The following is a 12841-nucleotide window of genomic DNA, read 5'->3' on the forward strand; positions in this document are numbered from 1 at the left end:
GGAATTATGTGAACACTCGGCCTAGCCAAGGTGATTGGCCCATGCCTGATCAGTGACTCATGAGCTGGGCCAATCAGATGAGCTGCTGAGCATTTGGACACAGAGACTGGCTGTGATGGTCTGAATTATTGCTTCGGAAGTATTTATTCCATTTCTCCCTCCCCGCTCTAGCTGGAGTTCTTCACTGCCCATAGAGGTTGGGCTTGGCCATGCAACCTGCTTTAGTAGATGAAATAGTCCCAGTCATAGGCCTCAAGTATGGTGCCTAGCTCTTATGGTCTGGCAGGAGAATTTGCCCCAGGTCGCCACTGTTCCCTCATCTTTGAGCCCCAGTGAGGTAGGGAGCTGCACCTCCTAGCCACTGGGCCAAGTCTTCAGCAGACCCCAAACCACCTTCAGTCTGGGGTCTTAGAGCCTAAGGCAACATAGCCTTGCTGAGTTGCAGTTGAATTGAGCATGAGAATAGGTTATTTTCATTTTAAGCCTTTAGGGTAGTTTATTATGCAGTATTGCCGAGGCCACAGCTGACCCCTACACTAGCAATGGTTTGGTTGTGGTTCCTGCAGATGGCAGGTCATGCAGGCTTGGGCTTGGGGTGGCTGCTTTGGAGCCCTAGAAGCTAGAGAATAAGTTGAGGAGACTGCTTACTCTCATCTGGAAAGAGAGAACTGGTGCTCAGTCGTACATGTCACATGTATTTTTCCCAGTGTCTTCCGACGTTATTTTTTGCAGCCTGGAATTTTGTAACAAGGAAGACTAATATCCTGAGTAGAATGTGTTGATCGATCTAGGGAAAGACCGTGTAGGGACAGAAAGAACAGTGGATCTGAATGTTCATAAGCAATTCAAATGGGCATTCTTTTTTTTTTTTTTGAGACAGAGTTTCGTTCTTGTTGCCCAGGTTGGAGTGCAATGGCATGATCTTGGCTCACTGAAACCTCCGCCTCCTGGGTTCAAGTGATTCTACTGCCTCAGCCTCCTGAGTAGCTATGATTACAGGCATGCGCTGCCACACCTGGCTAATTTTGTGTTTTTAGTAAAGACAGGGTTTCTCCATGTTGGTCAGGATGGTCTCAAACTCCTGACCTCAGGTGATCTGCCCACCTTGGCCTCCCAAAGTGCTGGGATTATAGGCTTGAGCCACCACGCCCGGCCTCAAATGGGCATTCTTAATACACAGTCACAATGTACAATGGGAAGGAGGCAAGAGCTGTTCAACTTGAAAGCTGTTAAGGTTGTTAAGTGCTCAGAGAAAATTGTCAATGGTGCAGAGAGTGTCCCTGACTGAGGCATAGAAACGGACTTTCTGGATGTTCATGAACGTGGAAGGCATCCACCTGCACTGACCAGTGGTCTTGCTGGTTTGGCTGAAAACACAGTAATAAGCCAGAGTAATCCTGACGTCTTCCTGATGAGAGGGAGATGTTTTCCCCCATAAAACAGTTTGTATTGCTCTATTGTGAGCCACTGTGCATTTATAATTTTTATGAAATGTTAAGATGATGGCAGCTGTGATGTACTGCTAGGCTGTGATACAATGGGACAATCCAGAGAAAAGTGACTGTGCACTAGAATTTGAGGACTAGGATTTTCTTGGCAGCAAGAATAAGAAAACGAAATCCAACTTGTTTAAATGATAAAGGGAATGTATTAACTCAGGGAACTGCAGAGTCCAGAAAAACTCAGGCTTGTGGAGGGCTGGCACAGGTCCTGCTTCTGCTCCCACCTCGAGGCTGATCCTGCATGGCACTGGCACAACCCGAGGCTGGCTGTCCCGGGGTGGAAAGCAGGCAGCCAGTAACCACTAGGGATCCATCAGGTTTTAACTCACTCACAGAGGGGGAGACAGGGCACCTCTGTGGTAGATGCCATTGAAGAAGAAGAACTTTCCTTCCCGGAAATTCCGAAAAGTCTGCTTTAATTTCATTTGCCTGAATTGGGTCATGGACTGACCCTCGAATGGATCCTTGTAGCTAAAGGACTGTGCAGGCCACACTAGGTCCACATGGCTGGGAGAGGTCAGCCCAGTGCTGGGTGGTCGCTGGAGCCACCACCAGGAGTCCTCTGCCCAGCAGTATTCACGGTGCCTTGGGGCAGGAGTTGAGACAGGTAGATAATTACCGTCTAGTGAGATCAGAGCTGGGGTGGGAAGGGAAGGTGCTGCCTCTCAGGCAGGTGTAGAGTGTCCACAGAAGAGTCCCAACAGGCGGTGTGGGCCTGGGTCTAAAGGATAACAGGAGGTTATAGGACAAAGGAGAGGAGAAATGGAAATAATTTTGGGTAGAAGGAACACCAAGCAGTTTTTCAGAAGCCTGAAGAGTCTTCTTAGTAAAAACTGGCAAAGTAACAACGAGAACTGCGAGATTTAAATACTGGAAAAGAGACTTCCTCTCCAGATCTGTGGCTGCCACCCAGTGATCACCTGGATGCTGGGCTAGGGCATCTCTGAGTATCTCCCCAGTGTGTGATCCCACATGCTTCCGCTGGAGCACCGTGGGTTCAGTTGCTTATCAGGAGTTATGTGCTTCTGGAAGGAAAGGACTCTGTCTATTCAGTTTTCAACCTAACATTCTTAGCCTTATACTAAGTGCAAAAGGTGCTTACTGGGTCCTGTTCAAAGATGAGAAATGTGTATGATTTCAGACATAGCCCTCCCCTTGAGAATCTTGACCTACATGACATTGCAGAGATTACGTCTTTCTAGTGGTCAAAACAAAACAAACATTAAATAGAGACAAAAAAAACAAAACAGAAAATTGGAAATCGCCCCAAATCCCACACCAAACCCCACACTTGATGTCCTCCTTTTCTGGTTTGAGCAGGGATTATCGAGGGTTGGTGTGGAGGGTCCACTGTGCCAACAGTGTGTGCAGCCTGCATGTTCAGGGCTGGGTTTTGTTTCCAGCGTGGACGCGCCAGAGTCAGGGGGCACTACTTGGTAATTTTGCTGCAACTGCAAGGAGTTGGGCCTGAGCATGAATTGGCAGGATCCCCAGGCAGGAGGTGGAGAAAGGGATCCCGCCCTGGGGCCTGTTCATCTTGCTGTGAGGTTCTGCCACTGATGTGCCCCCTTCTTCCCACCTGAGCTCCTCCAGTGCCATCTCCTTGCCACGGCGGGGCTGCTCTGACACTACAAATCTGAAAGTGTTGTGCTGCTGCTTAAGCCCTGGCAAGGCTTCCCCCTGCTCTTAGCCTCAGAACTTTCATGGAACCTGCAAGGCCTTGCATGCCCTCACTGGCTCTTTCCCCAGTCACTGGCATTCTCTCCCTTCCTCCAAGACACCCACCCCTCCCGCCTTAGTGCCCTGACTAGATGCTCCCCAGCCTCCTGCCACCTGGTGACAGCATCTCACCCTTCAGCCCTCAGCTTCCACCTCCTGCTTTGGCCCACCCCGTCCCCACCCCACGGGCCTCTCTGCTTGTTCAACTCTCTTCCCTTTGCTTCACTCCCTCCCCATGCTTCTCGATGCCTGCCTGTGGGATGCCAGGGCACCCGTGTTTCCTCCTCTGTGGCAATGGGACCGAGGCACAGGACTTGAGTCCTTAGACTGTGATAAGCACAGATACTTCCTGGAAGCCTGGATTCTGATCACCCGCTGAGAAGTCACATGATTACTTGGAGCCTCAGCTTTTCTATCTGTAAGATGGTGGGAAGAATGTCGACTTTATGGGGCTGCTTGGAGAATTCACTGAGAATACGGACATGCAGACCACAGTATAGGACACTGCAGTCTCCCAACAAATGTTCATTCCCTTTTCTCTAAGTAAGGTGGGAAACTCGTGCATATTTAGGATGGCATTGCCTAATGTTCCTGTGTGACGTGGGCAAGTGCAACTACATAAACATGGGCTTGGGGTTGGATCAACAGCAGGTGGCACCACTGAGCAGCCAAAAAGTGTTAGAAACTCCATGAGCCTCAGAGTCTGTGTCTAGGAATATGATAATAATGTTATACCTCCCAGGGTTGCTTTAAGGATCAAATAAGTTAATATATGGAAGTATTTTGTAATCCTTGGAGTTTAAAAATAGTTGCAACCCAGCGCTTGTAATTGTCCTGCTTTCTCAGCATTCACTTGGGGACACTTTGCCTTACCGCAGGGCTCTAGTGCCCTCATCCAGACTCTTGGTGGCACTGAGCACAGAGATGACATTTGGTAAGAGTGTGCTGGTGCCACGAGAGCAACAGACACAGAGTTGTGCCCGACCCCTCAGGAGGCTGAGGCAGGACCTCACTTGAACCCAGGAGGCAGAGGTTACAATAAGCTGATATTGTGTCACTGCACTCCAGCCTGGCCACAAGGTGAGACTCCGTTTCAAACAAACAAACAAGCAAACAAACAAAAAGATTGAGGAAGATAATTCTTGTGCAGCATTCAGGGTCACCCCTACACATAGGGTCCCCAGGCCGGTCACCCTGACCAGTGTGGGAGGCCACATGCTTGGGTCCAGCTGCTCATCTTGCACAGAAACCTCCATTTTGAGCACTTTCCTGGGACGCCAGGATCTTTTGCAGAGCCCTCTCCGATCTTAGATGTGAGGACTACATACGGGAATGCTTGGCTCTGCCCAAGCTTTCAACACACAGAAACAGGTTCCATGCCTTACACCACATTCCCAATGTGTATTCTCAACATTCAGAACCTCTTCCTAGAGTTCCATCCTGCGGCTCAGGACTTGAGTGGTGTGAAGTCAGTCAGACTGTGGTCCCCATATTCACACTGCTGCCACGGAGATGTGGCCCTGTGCATTCTGCCCTGGCTTGAGGAGGCAGTGGCGCTTCTCTGTATCGTGGGTATAATGATTCTTTGGGGGTAAAGGTCAGTTTTAGGTATTAGAGAAAGGAGTGGTCCAGAAACGATTGCAAAAGGCCAGGATATTTGGCGAGAGGACATTCTTTGTTCTCTTTTTTGCTGGAGTAAGGAAAGCCTGTGTGGTTGATAGAGCCTGGCACGGCAGGTGCAGTCCTGGAGGAGAGGTGAGAGCCTTGGGCAGTGAGGGCCCCCAGGCACTGCGTCTTCTTCCCAAAGAACAATCGTCAGGAGATCTCAGAGACTGCCGTCAAGGACAAACGGGGTGACAGAGCCATGTTTGAGCTTGGGAGCATTTTAATCAGTGCACAAGAGGAAGAGAAAAGAAACAAAAGTGCAACCAGCCAGAAAACAACCAAGCAGGCACCCACCCAACCACCCACCTGCTGACCCAACCAACCAACCACACACCTATCCAACTAACTACCCCTCACCCACCCACCCACCTCACCTACCACCCAAGCAACCACCCACCCACCCAACCAACCAATCAACGAACCAACCAACCAAACACCTATCCAGCCAATCCCCACCTCACCTACCAACCAAGCAACCACCCACCCACCCAACCAACCAATCAACGAACCAACCAACCAAACACCTATCCAGCCAATCCCCACCCACCTACCCAACCAAGCAACCAAATAACCATCCACTCACCCAACCAAGCAAACACCCACCCACTTAACCAATCAACTAACCAAGCAACCACCCACCTACCCAACCAGCTAACCCCCACCCATCCACCCAACTAACCAAGCAAAGAAGCAAGCAACCAAGTAACCATCCACTCACCTGACCAACCACCCTCCCACCCACTCAACCAATTAACTAACCAAGCGACCACCCTCCTATCCAACTAATTCCCACCCACCCCCTGAACCAACCAACCAACCAAACAAGCAACCACTCACCCACCCTACCTACCTACCTACCCACCCACCCACCCACCTACCCACCTACTCACCTACCTATCCACCCACCTACCCACCTACTCACCCACCCACCCACCTACCCACCTACTCACCTACCTACTCACCTACCTACCCACCCACCCACCTACTCACCCACCTACCCACCCACCTACCCACCTACTCACCCACCCACCTACTCACCTACCCACCCACCACCTACCCACCTACCCACCCACCCACCTACTCACCTACCTACCTTCCGATCAGGAGGAGTGCAGGGAGGATTTTCGCTCCGGGCTGACGAGGTTCTCTAGGCGCTGTGCCGCGCTAGGCCACTAGGTGGCAGCGGAGGCCGCTAGGAGCGAGAGCCGGCGATGCGGAGGCGGGCCCCGCGCGGGCGGGCAGCAAGCTTAAAGCCTGGCGGAGCAGGAGCCTCCTCGCCGGGGGAGAGGCCGGTCCGGGGCTGGCCCTGAGCGCCGCGCGGCCGTCAGATCCCGGGGACGCCGGGGGCCCGGGCTGAGCGCTGCGGCCCGTGAGGAGGAGCACCGGTAAATAGCCACAACTTTCTATCTCCTTGAGATCCTGGGAAAGAATGCAAAATGGTACTTCTGCTGCATGTGGAAGAGAGCGGGGCGGCAGGTAGCTTGCCCCGTGAGTTTTTAACACAGCTCTGTATGATGTTTAGTATAATTGCGTAATTGACTGATATCTCTGAGCTGGAACTGGACATAAGCATATAACAAATGATTGCAGTTCAATAACTGCTTATGATTTCCGATTTTTTCCTTTTTTATTTTTCTAGGTTTAGGGTGTACAGGTGCTGTTTTGTGACATGGATATATTGCATAGTGGTGGTGCCTGGGCTTTTCGTGTAGCCATCACCCCGATAGTGTACACTGTACCTATTAAGTAATTTGCTGTCCTTCACCTCTTCCTTCCCTCCCAAAATGATTACCAATACTAATGATGAGAGTGATGACAGAAATTCTCTCTCCAGATGTGATCTGAGTTTGGAGGGTAAAGGGATTTTTGAAAATGAATCATAACAGAGACGTTTTGCAACAAAGGAATGTGATGTCTTGCTCTAGAGCTTAGTACATTTAAATCGCTGTTTCTTTATACTGTGCTTACATGGACCTTATAAACTATCAGTCAGACCTCATGAAATTCCACATAATGCAGAAGTGAGCGAAAAATAGGTATTGAGGAAAAAACAGCACTGCTTTCCCCAATTTTAACATGTATGTGCAGCCTACACTTACAAACTTAAGACAGTAGCTTTTAACATGTGATTTTGCTCAGGGTAACAGACCATTTTGGTTATAGCCTTACTTACAGCTGTGGAGGCTGAATCCCAGTGGGTCTGAGAAGTGTTAGGACAAATGTTGAGGATGCACCTGTCTGTCTCTCTTAAGGGACTATGGGTCTGCGCAGCCTTAAATTGGAGCTCCCTTGAGGAGAATGTTGTGCAGCAGCTTTAGGAATGTGGACATTGGGAGACTGGCTGGGATTTCGTAGGTTCTGAGTTGAGGACACTTTCGATAGGGAACTTGGGCCCAGGAGAGCAGGCATAAAACATGCAACTGTCTTGGGCATGTGGAGGTGAGTGTCTCTCTAGCAAGATGCATGTGAAAGGCTGGGAGCTGAAAGCAAGGAGAGCAGAATCGACTGGTGACAATTCTAATCTGCGTGTCCAGGGGCATTATTCTAGGCCTCAGGAATGCAAGTCAGAAGGCACAAGCCAGCAGCAGGGCACATGGCTCACCCCTGTAGTACCAGCACTTCGGGAGGCTGAGACAGAAGGATGGCTTGTGGCCAGGAGTTTGAGACCAGACTGGCAACACAGGGAGACCCTGTCTTGAGCACTGAGCAAGGCAAGCTCAGTCCTCCGACACACTGTGCTCATTCATCTCCTTTCTTAGGCTGTGCTGGTCTGGGCAAACTGCTGTATTTCTTTGGTAGGCTGCTAAGTTCTCTGGATTGTGAATTTAAAACATGTTTTACAGTAAATTTGGTGCCAAGACAAAAGCTGTATTTCTCCAGCAATGAATTCCTCATTTCACCTGCATTTCTCGGATCTCAACCTGAATGCCACAGAGGGCAACCTTTCAGGACCCAATGTCAAGAACAAGTCTTCACCATGTGAAGACATGGGCATCGCCATGGAGGTGTTCCTCACTCTGGGTGTCATCAGCCTCTTGGAGAACATCTTGGTCATAGGGGCCATAGTGAAGAACAGAAACCTGCACTGCCCGATGTACTTCTTTGTGTGCAGCCTGGCAGTGGCTGACATGCTGGTGAGCATGTCCAATGCCTGGGAGACTATCACCATCTACCTACTCAACAACAAGCACCTAGTGATAGCAGACACCTTTGTGCGCCACATTGACAACGTGTTTGACTCCATGATCTGCATTTCTGTGGTGGCGTCCATGTGCAGCTTGCTGGCCATCGCGGTGGACAGGTACATCACCATCTTCTATGCGCTGCGCTACCACCACATCATGACGGCGAGGCGCTCGGGTGCCATCATCGCCGGCATCTGGGCTTTCTGCACGGGCTGTGGCATTGTCTTCATCGTGTATTCCGAATCCACCTATGTCATCGTGTGCCTCATCTCCATGTTCTTCACCATGCTGTTCCTCCTGGTGTCTCTGTACATACACATGTTCCTCCTGGCACGGACCCATGTCAAGCAGATCGCGGCTCTGCCAGGGGCCAGCTCTGTGCGGCAGAGGACCAACATGCAGGGTGCGGTCACCCTCACCATGCTGCTGGGCGTGTTTATCGGGTGCTGGGCCCCATTCTTCCTCCATCTAATTTTAATGCTTTCTTGCCCTCAGAACCTCTACTGCTCTTGCTTCATGTCTCACTTCAATATGTACCTCATACTCATCATGTGTAATTCCGTGATCGACCCTCTCATATATGCCTTCCGCAGCCGAGAGATGCGGAAGACCTTTAAGGAGATTATTTGTTGCCATGGCTTCAGAATTGCCTACAGGTTCCCCAGAAGGAATTAAGCACAAAGTGCTCCTCTCTGTAACCCTTTTCTCCTTTATTTGCTCACCTATGACATAGCGACAGCCGAGGGGTAGGCAAGATCACTAGCATCCCCTTTCTCTCTTTCCCAGCTCAGACATGGGCCTGAGGCTCTCTTGGTTCAGTTCCTAGTGACTGTCTGACATGCAAGGGTTGCTTATCCACTCTGGGAACAGTCAGAGCAATTTCTTACTGTCCTTTTGCATCCTATGGTGGCTACCGCTGCCACCCATTTCTGGGGGCCCCACCCACTCTCCACCTAGCAGGCATGTGCTCGGGGAATGCACAGCATCCAGAGTGAACACCAGGATTGTGATGGGAAGGAAAGCTGTGATATCGACGCCAGGTGGGATTGCTGCTTCTCCGCAGAAGCAGGTCCGCACTCTGCTGGCTGCACTCTGAGCTATGCACGCTTTTCAGGGAAGAACACAGTGGCCTGATTCTTTCCATCGGAAGCATCCTGTTCATTTACTCTGAGATGTCTTCTTGGCTGTCCTTGCCTAAACTTTTGATTTGTGGTTTGTGTTCATAATTGTCCAAAGGTGGAATTTTCTTAACTATACTTTTGTCAATCATGGTCTTGCACTTACCCAGACATAAAACCTCATGCTACAAACCTTGCCTTATGTGCTGTGGAAGTCTTTGTGACTCTTACTGTCTTATCTGGGCTCAACCCCGGGCTTCCAAATGGGTGTCTGGGGGCATTACAGGGGTTCAAGGTGCCCATTGCTGCTTGTAGCACACGCTCACAGCCAAACTTGCTTTGAATGGCTCACAGTGGATCTGCGTTGGAGTCTCAACTCTGGCATGTCAATCTCTCTTTAGTAGCCAATGAAGGTCAGGGCCCAGCCTATTCCCCAGGGAGCCCCATCTTCTCCAACCTGGACTGAAGCAGAGAAACCCGAGTTCAGGTCCTAACCCTGCCATTCACTCCTGTGTGGCCTGAATCATCTCATTTCAGGTTCCACATCTGCACTGACTGCACACGATGGCCATGAGAACTGCAAAATTGTGAGAGCTTCTTATAAATTTGTAAAGCACTGTAGGGTTTGCTTTTCATTTTAAAGAAATGCTCGGGGCCGGGCACGGTGGCTCAAGCCTGTAATCCCAGCACTTTGGGAGGCCGAGGCGGGTGGATCACGAGGTCAAGAGATCGAGACCATCCTGGTCAACATGGTGAAACCCCGTCTCTACTAAAAATACAAAAAAAATTAGCTGGGCATAGTGGTGCATGCCTGTAATCCCAGCTACTCAGGAGGCTGAGGCAGGAGAATTGCCTGAACCCAGGAGGCGGAGGTTGCGGTGAGCCGAGATCGTGCCATTGCACTCCAGCCTGGGTAACAAGAGTGAAACTCCGTCTCAAAAAAAAAAAAAAAAAAAAAAGAAAAAAAAGAAATTAGAGGCATGAACTGGAGGTTGTAGTGAGCTGAGATTGTGCTACTGCACTCCAGCCCAGGTGACCATGCGAGACTCCATCTCAAAAAGAGTAACAATAAAATAATAAATAAATAAATGACTAGATGGGGTAAATACTAAGGAAGGACACAGGGGCCAGTGGTCAGAGAGCAGTGTCCTGGACACCAGGAGGTCTGTGTGTGGTCCTTCTCTGAAGCTGAGGGCTAGAGTCCTTACAGCTCTCACAGTTCACTCTTGTAATAACTTTTGATGTGATTACTATTTTCTGCTTTGTTTTGGACATTCACATCTAGACTGCACTCAATGGAAAGAATGTAAATAAAGCAGAGGACCACTAGGTCACACAATAGTGAGCTGTTGGTGCAGAAGAAGGACCCCTCCTCTTGAGGCCTGGGTGTAGCCATATCAGTAACTTATACACTCGACCCCTCCCCCCAGGAATGCAGAATCCAGGAAAGAAACGGTGCTGGCATGGACAGGAGCATGCATAACACATTCAAATCGTTTGAAAACTGTCAAATTAGCAGGCTGTTGGCAGCTGAGTTTTTAAGGGACAGCTATCTTTTCAGATGTTTCCTGTTCCTTGTTGCTGAAAATTCATGTGTATATCCATGAACTGGCAATAAGCGGTCCCGTGTAACCACCATGGGAACCATGGTGCTCTGTTCTCATGGGACGTATCTCAGGAGCCTGGATTCCGTGACAGCTGGCCTCTCTTCTGCCCTGCGCATCCTGGTGGCCCCATGTCCTATAGCAGCTTTCTGCATGGAGAAGGTGTACCGTGAATGCTTCTTATTGTTTCAAAACAAATGTGCATTGACTTTTCTGTCTGCTAAACCTGAGTACTAACTGGGTTCCAATCCTATGGGTAGAATAGAAACTTCAACCCTGTGGTTCCCTGGCCCCATCTGGGAATCCAATTCTCTTTAGGCTAATTCTGTGCTCTGTTGCTTCATGATTTGCTACAAAATCTGACCTTTCATATAAAGGTCTTTAAGGAAAATGCTCAAATGCATTTTAATCTTCATAAATAGTGCAGAAATAACCCAAGTATTTAGATGTGTCTTTATTTGGAAGGAATAGATGTATGTAGTTCCTTGGTAAATATCTGTATGTATATGAGCCAAGCGTTAGCACCCAAAACCAAGTGCCTACCCCCAGAAGAATACATATAAGTGTCAAATATTGTATGATACTGTATGTTAAATATCTGCTTCTGTAGGAAATTTGTTTGGTGTAAAAATATGTGTTCAAGGAAATGGTCAATAAAATGAAAGGAGCGGACCACCCATTTGAACCGGTCATTCTGATGTGTGATATCCAGAGTGGTTTTGGTCTTTCTCCCAATTTGTTAGCAGCTGCTGCAAAATAAGAAGGTACATTCATTGGTGAATTGTGGTGAAGTCTCCTTGACAATATTTATTGCCTATAGGATGGCCATTTCTCAGATCAAAATGATATAATACCTACAAATAAAATAAAATTGCACACTTGACCTTATATCTATGCAAAAGTCTGCGTCTTAGTAAACAGCTATTTTGGGGATATCACCTGTCATATGCTCAGAGTCGGGCCAGAAGCAGTGGCCATTAGAGAATTTCTGTCATCAGTGAGTTTATAGGACATTAGTTATTTCAAGACATGACATTATTTCCTGCATGATCCTACACATTAATAAAATTCAATGACTCTGAACATGACTTGTGCTTTTTGCTTCCAGATTTTGTTGAAGCTGCATAATCTTCCAAGCACACCCTCTACACCTATGTGAGCCTTCAAGTTCATCCCAGATGCCTTTTTTCTAGGAGGCCCTTTTGACCTCCCTAATTATACCTCACAATGGCACACATTCTGTTGGATACTCCAGAGAGTAGATTGTTTTTATGTCTTTTGCCAGAACACAAGCATCTTTGTGAGAAGAGATTTGTGTCAGTTAGGGCAGTGCTGCCCAACAGAACTTTCCACGATGATGAAAATGTTCTATCTCAGCTTTGCTCACTATAATAGCCATTAACTACAAGTGGCAATTAAGCTATTAATATATGGCCAGTGTGACTGAGGACCTGAATTTTAATTATTTAACTTTAGTTAATTTATATTTAAATAACTGCATGTGGCTAATGACTACCATATTGGACAGCACAGAGTTAGAAACTGGTTCATTGCACATAACAGAAAACCTGCAGAAATCCATTGGCCTCCCCAAGATGAAAGTTTATTTCTTTTACAGAGAAGTTGGGAGGTAGATATTTCAAGACTAGAATGGAGCTCAAAGGCACAACAAAGAATCCAAATTTCTATCTTTTTTTTTTTTTTAAGAGATGGGGCCTTGCTCTGTTGCCCAAGCTAGTCTCAAACTCAAGTGATCCTCCTGCCTCAGCCTCCTGAGTAGCTGGGACTATAGGTGTGTGCCACCACACCTGGCTTCTGTTATTGGTAAGGTCAATTCATGGACCAAAAGGGCTCCTGGAGCTCCAGCCATCATAGCTGAATTACAGGCTGGAACAGGCGAGGCAGTCAGGAACTGCAGCTTTTCATCACAGGGGTTCTTCTTCATCTCTGGGAAATCATCTCTTCTTATTTCTTTGATTAATGATTTTTCTTTTTCCATTTCTCTTTGTCTCTTTTCATGACTCCTATTAGTCAAACGTGGGTCCATC

At 48.4% G+C, this 12841-nt stretch overlaps 1 protein-coding gene across 1 annotated transcript; it reads left to right on the plus strand.

Moving 5' to 3' along the window:
• Positions 1-7457: 7457 nt before the first annotated feature.
• On the plus strand, positions 7458-9834 carry MC5R (melanocortin 5 receptor). The gene has a single exon (XM_032293462.1). It carries the CDS (start codon positions 7769-7771, stop codon positions 8744-8746), a length of 978 nt encoding a protein of 325 aa, XP_032149353.1. The 5' UTR covers positions 7458-7768; the 3' UTR covers positions 8747-9834.
• Positions 9835-12841: the final 3007 nt, after the last annotated feature.

This window comes from Sapajus apella, unplaced genomic scaffold, assembly GCF_009761245.1.
Source record: "Sapajus apella isolate SASKATOON/1434 unplaced genomic scaffold, GSC_monkey_1.0 scaffold29, whole genome shotgun sequence".
NCBI classification, from domain to species: domain Eukaryota; kingdom Metazoa; phylum Chordata; class Mammalia; order Primates; family Cebidae; genus Sapajus; species Sapajus apella.